This window comes from Salmo salar, chromosome ssa02, assembly GCF_905237065.1.
Source record: "Salmo salar chromosome ssa02, Ssal_v3.1, whole genome shotgun sequence".
Taxonomy (NCBI): Eukaryota; Metazoa; Chordata; class Actinopteri; order Salmoniformes; family Salmonidae; genus Salmo; species Salmo salar.
Genome location: NC_059443.1, coordinates 84,036,169 through 84,054,987, shown reverse-complemented (window position 1 = coordinate 84,054,987; position 18,819 = coordinate 84,036,169). Strand labels below are relative to the sequence as shown.

The following is an 18,819-nucleotide window of genomic DNA, read 5'->3' as shown; positions in this document are numbered from 1 at the left end:
CAGCTCCGTCTTGCCGAGGTTCAGCTTGAGGTGGTGATCCGTCATCCACACTGATATGTCTGCCAGACATGCAGAGATGCGATTCGCCACCTGGTTGTCAGAAGGGGGAAAGGAGAAGATTAATTGTGTGTCATCTGCATAGCAATGATATGAGAGACCATGTGAGGATATGACAGAGCCAAGTGACTTGGTGTATAGCGAGAATAGGAGAGGGCCTAGAACAGAGCCCTGGGGGACACCAGTGGTGAGAGCACGTGGTGCGGAGACAGATTCTCGCCACGCCACCTGGTAGGAGCGACCTGTCAGGTAGGACGCAATCCAAGCGTGGGCCGCGCCGGAGATGCCCAGCTCGGAGAGGGTGGAGAGGAGGATCTGATGGTTCACAGTATCAAAGGCAGCAGATAGGTCTAGAAGGATGAGAGCAGAGGAGAGAGAGTTAGCTTTAGCAGTGCGGAGAGCCTCCGTGACACAGAGAAGAGCAGTCTCAGTTGAATGCCCAGTCTTGAAACCTGACTGATTAGGATCAAGAAGGTCATTCTGAGAGAGATAGCAAGAGAGCTGGCCAAGGACGGCACGTTCAAGAGTTTTGGAGAGAAAGGAAAGAAGGGATACTGGTCTGTAGTTGTTGACATCGGAGGGATCGAGTGTAGGTTTTTTCAGAAGGGGTGCAACTCTCGCTCTCTTGAAGACGGAAGGGACGTAGCCAGCGGTCAAGGATGAGTTGATGAGCGAGGTGAGGTAGGGGAGAAGGTCTCCGGAAATGGTCTGGAGAAGAGAGGAGGGGATAGGGTCAAGTGGGCAGGTTGTTGGGCGGCCGGCCGTCACAAGATGCGAGATTTCATCTGGAGAGAGAGGGGAGAAAGAGGTCAAAGCACATTGTAGGGCAGTGTGAGCAGGACCAGCGGTGTCGTTTGACTTAGCAAACGAGGATCGGATGTCGTCAACCTTCTTTTCAAAATGGTTGACGAAGTCATCCGCAGAGAGGGAGGAGGGGGGGAGGGGGAGGAGGATTCAGGAGGGAGGAGAAGGTAGCAAAGAGCTTCCTAGGGTTAGAGGCAGATGCTTGGAGTTTAGAGTGGTAGAAAGTGGCTTTAGCAGCAGAGACAGAAGAGGAATATGTAGAGAGGAGGGAGTGAAAGGATGCCAGGTCCGCAGGGAGGCGAGTTTTCCTCCAATTCCGCTCGGCTGCCCGGAGCCCTGTTCTGTGAGCTCGCAGTGAGTCGTCGAGCCACGGAGCAGGAGGGGAGGACCGAGCCGGCCTGGAGGATAGGGGACAGAGGAAATCAAAGGATGCAGAGAGGGAGGAGAGGAGGGTTGAGGAGGCAGAATCAGGAGATAGGTTGGAGAAGGTTTGAGCAGAGGGAAGAGATGATAGGATGGAAGAGGAGAGAGTAGCGGGAGAGAGAGAGCGAAGGTTGGGACGGCGCAATACCATCCGAGTAGGGGCAGAGTGAGAAGTGTTGGATGAGAGCGAGAGGGAAAAGGATACAAGGTAGTGGTCGGAGACTTGGAGGGGAGTTGCAATGAGATTAGTGGAAGAACAGCATCTAGTAAAGATGAGGTCAAGCGTATTGCCTGCCTTGTGAGTAGGGGGGGAAGGTAAGAGGGTGAGGTCAAAAGAGGAGAGGAGTGGAAAGAAGGAGGCAGAGAGGAATGAGTCAAAGGTAGACGTGGGGAGGTTAAAGTCACCCAGAACTGTGAGAGGTGAGCCATCCTCAGGAAAGGAACTTATCAAGGCGTCAAGCTCATTGATGAACTCTCCAAGGGAACCTGGAGGGCGATAAATGATAAGGATGTTAAGCTTGAAAGGGCTGGTAACTGTGACAGCATGGAATTCAAATGAGGAGATAGACAGATGGGTCAGGGGAGAAAGAGAGAATGTCCACTTGTGAGAGATGAGGATTCCAGTGCCACCACCCCGCTGGCTCGATGCTCTAGGGGTATGCGAGAACACGTGGGCAGACGAGGAGAGAGCAGTAGGAGTAGCAGTGTTATCTGTGGTAATCCATGTTTCCGTCAGCGCCAGGAAGTCTAGGGACTGGAGGGTAGCATAGGCTGAGATGAACTCAGCCTTGTTGGCCGCAGACCGGCAGTTCCAGAGGCTGCCGGAGACCTGGAACTCCACGTGGGTCGTGCGCGCTGGGACCACCAGGTTAGAGTGGCAGCGGCCACGCGGTGTGGAGCGTTTGTATGGCCTGTGCAGAGGGGAGAGAACAGGGATAGACAGACACATAGTAGACAAGCTACAGAAGAGGCTACGCTAATGCAAAGGAGATTGGAATGACAAGTGGACTACACGTCTCGAATGTTCAGAAAGTTAAGCTTACGTTGCAAAAATCTTATTGACTAAAATGACGAAAATGATACAGTACTGCTGGCTGGTGGAGTAGGCTAGCTAGCAGTGGCTGCGTTGTTGACTTTGAACGTGTAGCTGGCTAGGTAACCTCGATAGTTTCAGTACTACACCTTGCCATGATACAAAGCAACTTTGTAGCTAGCTAGCTAACATAACACTAATCAAGACGTTCCTTGTAAGTATTTAGTTTCTACAATGCTGCTCGTCGGTAATAGTTGGCTGGGTTAGGAAAAATGGCGTCGCGGGGGACGGAAATAGCTGGCTAGCTAACCTCGATGGCTGGCTAGCTAACCTCGATAATTACTAAACTACACAATTATCAAGCTATGACAAAGACAACTAAGTAGCTAGCTAGCTAACACTGCACTAGTCAAATCGTTCCGTTGTAAAATATTAGTATCTACAGCGCTGCTAGTCGGTAACGGTTGTCTAGCTAGCAGTGGGTTAATGATGACCAGGTGGGTTGACTAAGTCTGGCGTCGCGGCTGGCTAGCTCACCTCGATAATTACTCAAACTACACAATTATCTTAGATACAGAGACAGCAAAGACAACTATGTAGCTGGCTAACTAACACTAACACCACACTAATCAAGTCGTTACGTTGTAATGTAATAGTTTCTACAGTGCTGCTAGTCGGTAGAAGTTGGCTAGCTAGCAGTGATGACTAGCTAGCTAGCAGCTAGCAGTGTTGACTACGTTAGGAGGACGAAGATAGCTAGCCTCGATAATTACTCTATTTACTCTAAACTACACAATTATCTTTGATACAAAGACGGCTATGTAGCTAGCTAAGAAGAATTGCTCAGATCAAACAAATTAAGCCGTTGTAATGTAGTGAAGTGTAATATTACCTGTGGAGCGAAGCGTAGTGCGACTGCTCACTCCAAACCGGATTGTTTAATGAGGTATTTGAGGTAGATGTGTACGTGAAGGCAGGGTAAAGTGACTAGGCATCAGGATAGATAATAATGAGGTATTTGAGGTAGATGTGTACATGAAGGCAGGGTAAAGTGACTAGGCATCAGGAGAGATAATAATAAGAGTAAAATAAAGAACAGTGTAGCAGCAGCAAATGATGAGTGTAAAAGTGTGTGTAATGTCTTTGTATGTGTGTTTGTGTTGTGTCGGTATGCGTGTGTGTGTGTTCTCTGTGTATGTAGTGTATTTGAATGTGTGTGTATTTTGTGTGGGAGTGTCAATGTAGTGTGAGTGTATATATAGTCTAGTGAGTGTGTATATAGTCTAGTGAGTGTGTGTAACCGATGTGAAATGGCTAGCTAGTTAGTTAGCGGTGGTGCACGCTAATAGCGTTTCAATCGAGCGACATCACTCGCTCTGAGACCTGAAGTAGTTGTTCCCCTTGCTCTGCGATGGCCGCGGCTTTTGTGGCGCGATGGGTAACGATGCTTCGTGGGTGTTAGTTGTTGATGTGTGCAGAGGATCCCTGGTTCAAGCCCAGGTTGGGGCGAGGAGAGGGACGGAAGCTAAGCTGTTACATGTGTATATAGTCTAGTGAGTGTGTATATAGTCTAGTGTATATATAGTCTTGTGAGTGTGTATATAGTCTAGGGAGTGTGTATATAGTCTAGTGAGTGTGTATATAGTCTAGTGAGTGTATATATAGTCTAGTGAGTGTGTACAGTGAGGGAAAAAAGTATTTGATCCCCAGCTGATTTTGTACGTTTGCCCGCTGACAAAGAAATGATCAGTCTATAATTTTAATGGTAGGTTTATTTGAACAGTGAGAGACAGAATAACAACAAAAAAATCCAGAAAAACGCATGTCAAAAATGTTATAAATTGATTTGCATTTTAATGAGGGAAATAAGTATTTGCCCAACCCTCTCAATCAGAAAGATTTCTGGCTCCCAGGTGTCTTTTATACAGGTAACGAGCTGAGATTAGGAGCACACTCTTAAAGGGAGTGCTCCTAATCTCAGTTTGTTACCTGTATAAAAGACACCTGTCCACAGACGCAATCAATCAGATTCCAAACTCTCCACCATGGCCAAGACCAAAGAGCTCTTCAAGGATGTCAGGGACAAGATTGTAGACCTACACAAGGCTGGAATGGGCTACAAGACCATCGCCAAGCAGCTTGGTGAGAAGGTGACAACATTTGGTGTGATTATTCGCAAATGGAAGAAACACAAAAGAACTGTCAATCTCCCTCGGCCTGGGGCTCCATGCAAGATCTCACCTCGTGGAGTTGCAATGATCATGAGAACGGTGAGGAATCAGCCCAGAACTACACGGGAGGATCTTGTCAATGATGTCAAGGCAGCTGGGAACATAGTCACCAAGAAAACAATTGGTAACACACTACGCCGTGAAGGACTGAAATCCTGCAGCGCCCGCAAGGTCCCCCTGCTCAAGAAAGCACATATACATGCCCGTCTGAAGTTTGACAATGAACATCTGAATGATTCAGAGGACAACTGGGTGAAAGTGTTGTGGGGGGACCTGCTCAAGAAAGCACATATACATGCCTGTCTGAAGTTTGCCAATGAACATCTGAATGATTCAGAGGACAACTGGGTGAAAGTGTTGTGGGGGGACCCAAAGAGACCAAAATGGAGCTATTTGGCATCAACTCAACTCGCCGTGTTTGGAGGAGGAGGAATGCTGCCTATGACCCCAAGAACACCATCCCCACCGTCAAACATGGAGGTGGAAACATTATGCTTTGGGGGTGTTTTTCTGCTAAGGGGACAGGACAACTTCACCGCATCAAAGGGATGATGAACGGGGACATGTACCGTCAAATCTTGGGTGAGAACCTCCTTCCCTCAGCCAGAGCATTAAAAATGTGTCATGGATGGGTATTCCAGCATGACAATGACCCAAAACACACGGCCAAGGCAACAAAGGAGTGGCTCAAGAAGAAGCACATTAAGGTCCTGGAGTGGCCTAGCCAGTCTCCAGACCTTAATCCCATAGGAAATCTGTGGAGGGAGCTGAAGGTTCGAGTTGCCAAACGTCAGCCTCGAAACCTTAAAACCTCTTAGTGACCCCTTCGAGACAGGATCCCGTAAACAGGATCGTTCGACAAAATAGCATGGCGCGAAATTCAAAAAAACAAAAATATAATAATTTCAATTTCTCAAACATACGTCTATTTTACACTATTTTAAAGATACACTTCTCCTTAATGTAACCACATTGTCCGATTTCAAAAAAGTTTTACAGTGAAAGCAAAACATTAGATTATGTCAGGAGAGTACATAGACAAAAATAACCACACAGCCATTTTCCAAGCAAGGATATATGTCACAAACACCCAAAACACAGCTAAATGAAGCACTAACCTTTGATGATCTTCATCAGATGACACTCTTAGGACATCATGTTACACAATACATGTATGTTTTTTTTTCGATAAAGTTCATATTTATATCCAAAAACAGCATTTTACATTGGCGCTTGATGTTCAGAAAATGTTTAGCCTCCAAAACTTCCAGTGAATGAGCACAATGAGCACACATATTACAGAAATACTCATCATAAACCTTGACAAAATACTTAACAATTATTTTAAGAATTATAGATACAGTACTCCTTTACGCAACCGCTGTGTCAGATTTTAAAATAGCTTTTCGGCGAAAGCACATTTTTCAATATTCTGAGTACATAGCTCGCCATCAAAGCAAGCTATACAGACACCCACCAAGTTTTGGGGTCACCTAAACTCAGAATTAGAATTATAAATATTCTCTTGCCTTTGCTGATCTTCGTCAGAATGCACTCCCAGGACTGCTACTTCCACAAGAAATGTTGTTTTTGTTCAAAATAATCCATATTTATGTCCAATTACCTCCATTTTGTTCGTGCGTTCAGGTCACTATCCAAAGGCATAACGTGCGAGCGCAATTCGAGACACAAAAAGTAAAAATGTTCCATTACCGTTCTTAGAAGCATGTCAAACGTTGTTTACGATCAATCTTTATGGTATTTTTAACGTAAAAATGCGATAACATTCCAACCGGACAATAGCGTATTCATTCCAGAAGAAAAATAAGGAAAGGTACGCTCGCAGGATCGCGCATTACCAATCCCTTTGTCCATAGGCAGTCCACTCATTGACTGAGCTACTATTCTCTGCCCGGTTACAGGACAACGATGAAAAATCTTTCTGGAGGCTTTTGACAGCCAATGGAAGCCTTAGGAAGTGCAACGTGACCCCTCAGACACTGTAGTTTTGATAGGGATTAGAAAGAAGAACTACAATTCTCAGATCTCCCACTTCCTGGTTGAATTTTTCTCAGGTTTTTGCCTGCCATATGAGTTCTGTTATACTCACAGACACCATTCAAACAGTTTTAGAAACTTCAAAGTATTTTCTATCCAAATCTGGGCCAGAGTAGTAACCCGTTTAATTAGGGTACGTTTTTCATCCGGCCGTGAAAATTCTGCCCCCTATCCCTAAGAGGTTTTAATGACTTGGAGAAGATCTGCAAAGAGGAGTGGGACAAAATCCCTCCTGAGATGTGTGCAAACCTGGTGGCCAACTACAAGAAACATCTGACCTCTGTGATTGCCAACAAGAGTTTTGCCACCAAGTACTAAGTCATGTTTTGCAGAGGGGTCAAATACTTATTTCCCTCATTAAAATGCAAATCATTTTATAACATTTTTGACATGCGTTTTTCTGTTTTTTGTTGTTGTTATTCTGTCTCTCACTGTTCAAATAAACCTACCATTAAATTATAGACTGATCATTTCTTTGTTAGTGGGCAAACGTTCAAAATCAGCAGGGGATCAAATACTTTTTCCCCTCACTGTATATAGTCTAGTGAGTGTGTATATAGTCTAGTGAGTGTGTATATAGTCTATATAGTCTAGTGAGTGTATATATAGTCCAGTGAGTGTATATATAGTCTAGTGAGTATATATATAGTTTAGTGAGTGTATATATAGTCTTGTAAGTGTGTATATAGTATAGTGAGTGTATATATAGTCCAGTGAGTGTATATATAGTTTAGTGAGTGTATATATATTGTAGTGAGTGTATATATAGTCTAGTTAATTTGTGTATATATACTGCTCAAAAAAATAAAGGGAACACTAAAATAACACATCCTAGATCTGAATGAATGAAATAATCTTATTAAATACTTTTTTCTTTACATAGTTGAATGTGCTGACAACAAAATCACACAAAAATAATCAATGGAAATCCAATTTATCAACCCATGGAGGTCTGGATTTGGAGTCACACTCAAAATTAAAGTGGAAAACCACACTACAGGCTGATCCAACTTTGATGTAATGTCCTTAAAACAAGTCAAAATGAGGCTCAGTAGTGTTTGTGGCCTCCACGTGCCTGTATGACCTCTCTACAATGCCTGGGCATGCTCCCGATGAGGTGGCGGATGGTCTCCTGAGGGATCTCCTCCCAGACCTGGACTAAAGCATCCACCAACTCCTGGACAGTCTGTGGTGCAACGTGGCGTTGGTGGATGGAGCGAGACATGATGTCCCAGATGTGCTCAATTGGATTCAGGTCTGGGGAATGGGCGGGCCAGTCCATAGCATCAATGCCTTCCTCTTGCAGGAACTGCTGACACACTCCAGCCACATGAGGTCTAGCATTGTCTTGCATTAGGAGGAACCCAGGGCCAACCGCACCAGCATATGGTCTCACAAGGGGTCTGAGGATCTCATCTCGGTACCTAATGGCAGTCAGGCTACCTCTGGCGAGCACATGGAGGGCTGTGCGGCCCCCCAAAGAAATGCCACCCCACACCGTGACTGACCCACCGGTCATGCTGGAGGATGTTGCAGGCAGCAGAACGTTCTCCACGGCGTCTCCAGACTCTGTCACGTCTGTCACATGTGCTCAGTGTGGACCTGCTTTCATCTGTGAAGAGCACAGGGTGCCAGTGGCGAATTTGCCAATCTTGGTGTTTTCTGGCAAATGCCAAACGTCCTGGACGGTGTTGGGCTGTAAGCACAACCCCCACCTGTGGACGTCGGGCCCTCATACCACCCTCATGGAGTCTGTTTCTGACCGTTTGAGCAGACACATGCACATTTGTGGCCTGCTGGAGGTCATTTTGCTGGGCTCTGGCAGTGCTCCTCCTGCTCCTCCTTGCACAAAGGCGGAGGTAGCGGTCCTGCTGCTGGGTTGTTGCCCTCCTACGGCCTCCTCCACGTCTCCTGATGTACTGGCCTGTCTCCTGGTAGCGCCTCAATACTCTGGACACTACGCTGACAGACACAGCAAACCTTCTTGCCACAGCTCGCATTGATGTGCCATCCTGGATGAGCTGCACTACCTGAGCCACTTGTGTGGGTTGTAGACTCTGTCTCATGCTACCACTAGAGTGAAAGCACCGCCAGCATTCAAAAGTGACCAAAACATCAGCCAGGAAGCATAGGAACTGAGAAGAGGTCTGTGGTCCCCACCTGCAGAACCACTCCTTTATTGGGGGTGTCTTGCTAATTGCCTATAATTTCCACCAGTTGTCTATTCCATTTGCACAACAGCATGTGAAATTTATTGTCAATCAGTGTTGCTTCCTAAGTGGACAGTTTGATTTCACAGAAGTGTGATTGACTTGGAGTTATATATATATATATATATATATATATATATATAGTCTAGTGAGTGTATATATATATAGTCTAGTGAGTGTATATATATATATATATATATATATATATAGTCAAGTGAGTGTATATATATATATAGTCTAGTGAGTGTATATATATATGTCTAGTGAGTGTATATATAGTCTAGTGAGTGTATATATAGTCTAGTGAGTGTATATATATATGTAGTCTAGTGAGTGTATATATATATATATATATATATATATATATATATAGTATAATGAGTGTATATATATATATAGTCAAGTGAGTGTGTATATATATATATATATATATATATATATATATATATATATATATATATTCTAGTGAGTGTATATATAAATAGTCTAGTTAGTGTATATATAGTCTAGTGAGTGTATATATATATGTATATAAACATATATAGTCTAGTGAGTGTATATATACATATATAGTCTAGTGAGTGTGTATATATAGTGTAGTGAATTTGTATATAGTCTAGTGAGTGTACATATTGTATATATTGTCTAGTGAGTGTGTATACAGTCTAGTGAGTATGTATAAATAGTCTAGTGAGTGTGTATATAGTCTACTGAGTATGTATAAATAGTCTAGTGAGTGTATATATAGTCTAGTGAGTGTATGTGATGTCTAGTGAGTGTATATATATAGTCCTACCCTGACATCCCCTCCTCTTACCCTGACATCCCCTCCTGCCCTGACAAACACACAAAGAGACAGAGCACAGACTCCAGTTTATTTATCAGTCATGTCCCTGTTGTTGACTCCAGTTGTGTTATTTATCAGGCATGTCCCTGGTGTTGACTCCAGTTGTGTTATTTATCAGGCATGTCCCTGGTGTTGACTCCAGTTGTGTTATTTATCAGGCATGTCCCTGTTGTTGACTCCAGTTGTGTTATTTATCAGGCATGTCCCTGGTGTTGACTCCAGTTGTGTTATTTATCAGGCATGTCCCTGGTGTTGACTCCAGTTGTGTTATTTATCAGTCATGTCCCTGTTGTTGACTCCAGTTGTATTATTTATCAGTCATGTCCCTGTTGTTGACTCCAGTTGTGTTATTTATCAGCCATGTCCCCGGTGTTAACTCCAGTTTATTTATCAGACATGTCCCTGGTGTTGACTCCAGTTAATTTATCAGACAAGTCCCTGGTGTTGACTCCAGTTGTGTTATTTATCAGCCATGTCCTTGGTGTTGACTCCAGTTGTGTTATTTATCAGTCATGTCCCTGTTGTTGACTCCAGTTAATTTATAAGTCATATCCCTGGTGTTGACTCCAGTTGTGTTATTTATCAACCATGTCCCTGGTGTTGACTCCAGTTGTGTTATTTATCAACCATGTACCTGGTGTTGACTCCAGTTGTGTTATTTATCAGTCATGTCCCTGGTGTTGACTCCAGTTGTGTTATTTATCAGCCATGTCCCTGGTGTTGACTCCAGTTGTGTTATTTATCAGCCATGTCCCTTTTGTTGACTCCAGTTGTGTTATTTATCAGTCATGTCCCTGGTGTTGACTCCAGTTGTGTTATTTATCAGCCATGTCCCTGGTGTTGACTCCAGTTGTGTTATTTATCAGCCATGTCCCTGTTGTTGACTCCAGTTGTGTTATTTATCAACCATGTCCCTGGTGTTGACTCCAGTTGTGTTATTTCTCAGCCTTGTCCCTGTCGCTGCACTACGCTGTGCAGAGACGAGAGGAATGTGAGGAGATAACATATTTAAAGAGGAGAGGAGGGTGGTGGAATAGTGAGGAATTAACACGTTGAATGTTCTACCCTGCAGAGTGATTAGAACTGCTGCTGCTACTTCCAAGGGTTACTCTGTCTGTCTGTCTGTCTGTCTGTCTGTCTGTCTGTCTGTCTGTCTGTCTGTCTGTCTGTCTGTCTGTCTGTCTGTCTGTCTGTCTGTCTGTCTGTCTGTCTGTCTGTCTGTCTGTCTGTCTGTCTGTCTGTCTGTCTGTCTGTCTGTGATGCCTCACACTGATCTTCTTCCTCTCTCTTTCTGTTCCCTATTCTCCTCCCTTCCCCCGCCCCTCCATCACCATCATCATCATCACCCCCCTCTTCTCTTCCTCATCTCCTCCTCCTCCTCTCCTCCTCCTCCTCCTCCTCCTCTCCAGGGTATCTGGTCTTGTGTCCACGGGGTCCATATAGAGTTAAAGAAGAAGCCTCCAGAGTTAGACTTCTCTCCTCAGGCCAACATGTTACACCTTCTGAAGTCAGCTAAGAAAATCAGCCTGTCTTCTTCTCCTAAACGCTCCCCGGCCCTGCTGCAGCCCGGTATCATCAACATGATGAAAGGTATGATAAACCTCTGACCTCTAACCCCTGACCTCACATCTCTAACCCAGCAAAAAACGAATGGAATTACAGGAACTTTTCAAAAAAATACCTGGTTGGAGGATTTCAAATTCCCTGGGAATATTCCAATCGGAACTTCAGGGAAATTTGGGGAATTTTATCAGGAAATTAAAAGAAAAATCTGCAATTGTTACTTAAATTTTTTTTACTTTTAAATTAAATTCATGATATATATCCTTTGATTCTTAAAGAATGTAACTTAAAAATGCCTCATCAGCTTATTTCAACTGTCGTACCTAATGATGTATATAAATCTTGAACTGCTGATGCTATGAAAGGCTTTGATGGTACAAGTCGGCCATATTGGCACTCCCAATGCAAATTTACACGCATTTAAGTGTTTTTTGTTGTTGTAGAGGGGACAGTAACATTAGTCATCTCTAACAATTATACTTTAAGACATTTTTTTAAAATATATATTTTTTTGTATTTGTTATATTAATGATTAGCTAACATAATTTCATTTAAAATTATCCATTAAAGTGTCGGTAGAAGAAACGTCTCAAAACAGAAGGTAGACATAATAAATGTAGTAACAACCCCACAGTAGTGTAGACATGATAAATGTAGTAACAGAGTCCCACAGTAGAGGTGTAGACATGATAAATGCAGTAACAGAGTCCCACAGTAGAGGTGTAGACATAATAAATGTAGTAGCAGAGCCCCACAGTAGAGGTGTAGACATAATAAATGCAGTAACAGAGTCCCACAGTAGAGGTGTAGACATAATAAATGTAGTAACAGAGCCCCACACTAGAGGTGTAGACATAATACATGTAGTAACAGAGCCCCACAGTAGAGGTGTAGACATGATAAATGTAGTAACAGAGCCCCACAGTAGAGGTGTAGACATAATAAATGTAGTAACAGAGCCCCACACTAGAGGTGTAGACATAATAAATGTAGTAACAGAGCCCCACACTAGAGGTGTAGACATGATAAATGTAGTAACAGAGTCCCACAGTAGAGGTGTAGACATAATAAATGTAGTAACAGAGCCCCACAGTAGAGGTGTAGACATAATAAATGCATTTCTATATCTTCGTAAATCTTTTTTACAATGGAGGAGGAATACCAAGATGAAGGAACACCAAGATGGAGGCATGGTGGCTTCAATGCAACACACCTCTATCAGTCATCTAGTGTATTTACTCAGTGAATTTGGAAAGTTTTCAGACCCCTTGACTTTTTCCACATTTTGTTACATTACATCCTTATTCTAAAATGTATTAAATAAAGAAAAATCCTCAGCAAACTTACACAAACTTACGCCATAATGACATAGTGAAAGCAGGTTTTTAAAAATGTTTGCAAATCTATTAAAAACAAAAAACTGAAATACCTTATTTACATAAGTATTCAGACCCTTTGCTATGAGACTGGAAATTGATCTCAGGTGCATCCTGTTTCCATTGATCATCCTTGAGATGTTTCTACAACTTGATTGTTGTCCACCTGTGGTAAATTCAATTGATTGGACGTGATTTGGAAAGGCACACACCTGTCTATATAAGGTCCCACAGTTGACAGTGCATGTCAGAGCAAAGACAAAGCCATGATGTTGAAGGAATTGTCCATAGAGCTCCGAGACAGGATTGTGTCCAGCCACAGATCTGGGGAATGTCTGCAGAGTTGACAACATAGTACACTACTTTCTCTCTAAGGACCAGGGGGAGAGTTGACAACATAGTACACTACTTTCTCTCTAAGGACCAGGGGAAGAGTTGACAACATAGTACACTACTTTCTCTCTAAGGACCAGGGGAAGAGTTGACAACATAGTACACTACTTTCTCTCTAAGGACCAGGGGAAGAGTTGACAACATAGTACACTACTTTCTCTCTAAGGACCAGGGGAAGAGTTGACAACATAGTACACTACTTTCTCTCTAAGGACCAGGGGAAGAGTTGACAACATAGTACACTACTTTCTCTCTAAGGACCAGGGGAAGAGTTGACAACATAGTACACTACTTTCTCTCTAAGGACCAGGGGGAGAGTTGACAACATAGTACACTACTTTCTCTCTAAGGACCAGGGGAAGAGTTGACAACATAGTACACTACTTTCTCTCTAAGGACCAGGGGGAGAGTTGACAACATAGTACACTACTTTCTCTCTAAGGACCAGGGGAAGAGTTGACAACATAGTACACTACTTTCTCTCTAAGGACCAGGGGAAGAGTTGACAACATAGTACACTACTTTCTCTCTAAGGACCAGGGGAAGAGTTGACAACATAGTACACTACTTTCTCTCTAAGGACCAGGGGAAGAGTTGACAACATAGTACACTACTTTCTCTCTAAGGACCAGGGGAAGAGTTGACAACATAGTACACTACTTTCTCTTGTACACTAAGGACCAGAAGAAGAGTTGCAGGGGAGAGGAGAAGAAAGAGCCTATTTGAAAGCTAGAAAACAATGAGTAGCTTGCAGCACCATTGATTTTTTTAAAGTAGCTCTCTTGTTAGAAAAGGTTGGAGACCCCTGCAATAGACTATAGATGTTATATATTATATCTAATATTTATATATAGATGTTATACTGTCTCCAGGAGGTCTCTATAGATTATAGATGTTATATATTATATCTAATATTTATATATAGATGTTATATATTATATCTAATATTTATATATAGATGTTATACTGTCTCCAGGTGGTCTCTATAGATTATAGATGTTATACTGTCTCCAGGTGGTCTCTATAGATTATAGATGTTAAACTGTCTCCAGATGGTCTCTATAGATTATAGATGTTATACTGTCTCCAGGAGGTCTCTATAGATTATAGATGTTATACTGTCTCCAGGTGGTCTCTATAGATTATAGATGTTAAACTGTCTCCAGGTGGTCTCTATAGATTATAGATGTTAAACTGTCTCCAGGTGGTCTCTATAGATTATAGATGTTAAACTGTCTCCAGGTGGTCTCTATAGATTATAGATGTTATACTGTCTCCAGGTGGTCTCTATAGATTATAGATGTTATACTGTCTCCAGGTGGTCTCTATAGATTATAGATGTTAAACTGTCTCCAGGTGGTCTCTATAGATTATAGATGTTATACTGTCTCCAGGTGGTCTCTATAGATTATAGATGTTATACTGTCTCCAGGTGGTCTCTATAGATTATAGATGTTAAACTGTCTCCAGGTGGTCTCTATAGATTATAGATGTTATACTGTCTCCAGGTAGTCTCTATAGATTATAGATGTTAAACTTTCTCCAGGTGGTCTCTATAGATTATAGATGTTATACTGTCTCCAGGTGGTCTCTATAGATTATAGATGTTATACTGTCTCCAGGTGGTCTCTATAGATTATAGATGTTATACTGTCTCTAGGTGGTCTCTATAGATTATAGATGTTATACTGTCTCCAGGTGGTCTCTATAGATTATAGATGTTATACTGTCTCCAGGTGGTCTCTATAGATTATAGATGTTATACTGTCTCCAGGTGGTCTCTATAGATTATAGATGTTATACTGTCTCCAGGTGGTCTCTATAGATTATAGATGTTATACTGTCTCCAGGTGGTCTCTATAGATTATAGATGTTATACTGTCTCCAGGTAGTCTCTATAGATTATAGATGTTATACTGTCTCCAGGTGGTCTCTATAGATTATATATGTTATACTGTCTCCAGGTGGTCTCCATAGATTATAGATGTTATACTGTCTCCAGGTGGTCTCTATAGATTATAGATGTTATACTGTCTCCAGGTGGTCTCTATAGATTATAGATGTTATACTGTCTCCAGGTGGTCTCTATAGATTATAGATGTTATACTGTCTCCAGATGGTCTCTGTAGATTATAGATGTTATACTGTCTCCAGGTGGTCTCTATAGATTATAGATGTTATACTGTCTCCAGGTGGTCTCTATAGATTATAGATGTTATACTGTCTCTCCTCTAGGTAACTCTGTCGTCAGTCTGTCTCCTAAAGGCCAGGGTGGTCTCTATAGCAACACTTCCACTCTACAGGGCTTCCTGGGTCGGCACAAAGACCTGCTGAATAACTCCTCCCCAGGCCCGTACCCAGGGAAACCCAAACACCACCCCCTCAACCTCAACGATGCTAACCCCAACAACATAGAGGTCAGCGTTACCGCCGACAATGGAAAACCCCGCCCCCCCGGCCTGGCCGGCCCAGCTTCCAAACCCCGTGCCCTATGGAAGAAGAGCGTGGAGACGCTGAAACAAGGACCAATCCCGTTGTCCGGTCCCGCTGGTGGTCCCGCCCCCGGATCTGCTGGCTCCGCCCCTGTCCCGGGCCCTGCAACAATGAAGAGCCAGCGTTACCTCCCAGAAGACCCGCCCCATTCTGACATCTCTGAGTGTTCCAGCCGGCCACCCTCCTACATGGAGTCAGATCTGGGGGGGCCCAGGATGGGGATGGGGGGGTTCAAACCCCCAAAAGACGGACTGAAGAAACGCCCGGTGGGGGGGATGGGAGGAATAGGGGGGGGAGGCGGCAGTGGGAGGAGTCACGAGAAGATCTATTCCATAGACTCAGACCAGTCCAGTCTACACTCCGCCCCACTCTACCAGAGAGACAGCCTCCAGGAACCCCCCGACCTCACACACACGCACTCCGACCTCAGACACTCTCACTCGGAGCACTCCAACACACACTCTGTGGACGCTTCCATCCTGCAGCTGAGCGCCACTCTGCTGCACCACAGCCACTCTGCGGATGCTGACCTCCACTCTCTGAAGGACAAGAAGTACAGCACCTACAAACACACCAGCACTGGAGCTGCCTCCTCCAGCAAAGACAAGAACAGTAAGTATTAATGTAGTATAACTATAGTACTATAGCGGTATTAATATAGTAGAAGTATGGTACTATATAAGTATTATTGTAGTGTTACTGTAGTATAACTATAGTATTATAGAAGTATTACTGTAGTAAAGCTGTAGTATTATAGAATAATAGAACAATATAACTGTATTAGTGTAGTATAACTATAGTATTATAGAAGTACATCACCTACAAACACACCAGCTCTAGAGCTGCCTCCTCCACGAGGGACAAGAACAGTAAGTATTACTGTAGTATTACTGTAGTATTATAGAAGTAGTAATGTAGTATTACTATATAATTATAGAAGTACAGCACCTACAAACACAACAACACTGGAGCTGCTTCCTCTAGCAAGGCCAAGAACAGAAAGTATTAATGTTGTATTACTGTAGTATAATATAATTATTACTGTGGTATTACTGTATTATAATTCTAGTATTATATATGTATTACTGTAGTATTACAGTGCTATGGCTGTAGTGTTATAGAAGTATTATATCATTATTACTGTAGTATTACTGTAGTATAGCTGTAGTATTATAGAAGTATTACTGTTGTATAACTATAGTATTATAGAAGTACACAACTTACAAACACACCAGCACTGGAACTGCCTCCTCCAGCAAGGACAAGAACAGTAAGTATTAATGTAGTATAACTGTAGTATTATAGAAGTATTACTGTAGTAAAACTATAGTATTATAGAAGTACAGCACCTACAAACACACCAGAACTGGAGCTGCCTCCTCCAGCAAGGACAAGAACAGTAAGTATTACTACAGTATTACTGTAGTATAACGGTTGTATAACTGTAGTACTGTAGTATAACTATAGTATTATAGAAGTACAACACCTACCAACACTGGAGCTACCTCCTCCAGCAAGGACAAGAACAGTAAGCATTAATGTAGTATAACTATAGTACTATAGCGGTATTAATATAGTATAACTATGGTATTATAGAAGTACAGCACATGTAAACACAATAACAAAGAGAAGAACAGTAAATGTGTGGTAATAATGATGTTTAAATGTCTACCATGTTCTGTGGTAATCAGCATGTTATGGCTAGGCGTCCCGCAAGCAGGACACCTGTCGACAACTTCTGGTGAAATTGGAGGGCGCGCAATTCAAATAAATAATCATAAAAATTATGGATATTAAACATTTAGGTACATACAAGTATCTTATATCGGTTAAAAGCTTAAATTCTTGTTAATCTAACTGCATTGTCCGATTTACGATAGGCTTTACAGCGAAAGCATGCCATGCGATTGTTTGAGGACGGCGCCCCACATCAGAATATTTTTCAACCAGCACAGGTTTTATAAATTCACAAATAGCGATTAAATATTCACTTACTTTTGGAAAATCTTGCTCTGATTTGCAATCCAAAGGGTCCCAGCTACAACATGTAGTGTCGTTTTGTTAGATAAAATCCTTCTTTATATCACAAAAAGTCTGTTTAGTTGGCGCCATCGATTTGAGTAATCCACTCGTTCAACATGCAGAGAAAGGAATCCAAAAAGCTACCGCTAAACTTTGTTAAAACAAATCAAAATACATTTCTATTCAATCCTCAGGTACCCTAAAATGTAATTAAACTATAATATTTCATACGGAAAGAAGTATGTTCAATAGGAAAGCGATATTAGCAGGTGCGCGTCCTCTTCATTGCATGCGCACAGACTGATTTCCAACTCTGAGTCCCAGCACTAAAACTCATAATTCTTCCTCGTTTGGGAAGAAACAAGCCTGAAACCTTGAACAAAGACTATTGACATCTAGTGGAAGCCATGGGAATTGCATACTGGGAGCTGGAATTAACTTATTCCCTATACTTTCTAATGGAACAGCATGGGCTCTCAACAACAAAACAATCTTTTTGGTTTATCTCTGGATTCTCTCCTACCAGATCTATTGTGTTATAGTCTCCTACATAATGTTAACATTTCTACAAACTTCAGAGTGTTTTCTTTCCAATGGTACCAATTATATGCATATCCTGGCTTCAGGGCCTGAGCAACAGGCAGTTTATTTTGGGCACGTCAATCAGGCGGAAATTGAGAAAAATAGACCTTAGCCCTAACAAGTTGTCTACCGTGTTCTGTGGTAATCCGCATGTTTAAATGTCTACCGTGTTCTGTGGTAATCAGCATGTTTAAATGTCTACCGTGTTCTGTGGTAATCCGCATGTTTAAATGTCTACCATGTTCTGTGGTAATCAGCATGTTTAAATGTCTACCATGTTCTGTGGTAATCAGCATGTTTAAATGTCTACCGTGTTCTGTGGTAATCAGCATGTTTAAATGTCTACCATGTTCTGTGGTAATCCGCATGTTTAAATGTCTACCATGTTCTGTGGTAATCAGCATGTTTAAATGTCTACCATGTTCTGTGGTAATCAGCATGTTTAAATGTCTACCGTGTTCTGTGGTAATCAGCATGTTTAAATGTCTACCATGTTCTGTGGTAATCAGCATGTTTAAATGTCTACCGTGTTCTGTGGTAATCCGCATGTTTAAATGTCTACCGTGTTCTGTGGTAATCAGCATGTTTAAATCTCTACCGTGTTCTGTGGTAATCAGCATGTTTAAATGTCTACCGTGTTCTGTGGTAATCAGCATGTTTAAATGTCTACCGTGTTCTGTGGTAATCAGCATGTTTAAATCTCTACCGTGTTCTGTGGTAATCCGCA

The 18,819-nt window shown here is 42.4% G+C and overlaps 1 protein-coding gene across 1 annotated transcript in view; it reads left to right on the top strand.

The window, feature by feature from the left end:
- The window catches only part of LOC106596777 (glutamate receptor ionotropic, NMDA 2A), a 190,448-nt gene that overhangs the window by 169,562 nt on the left and 2,067 nt on the right, over positions 1-18,819 (top strand). Inside the window, exons 18-19 of the mRNA XM_045711321.1 lie at positions 11,073-11,253; positions 15,231-16,100. Of these exons, the coding sequence (XP_045567277.1) occupies positions 11,073-11,253; positions 15,231-16,100 (1,051 nt within the window). The remainder of the gene's footprint in view (positions 1-11,072; positions 11,254-15,230; positions 16,101-18,819) is intronic.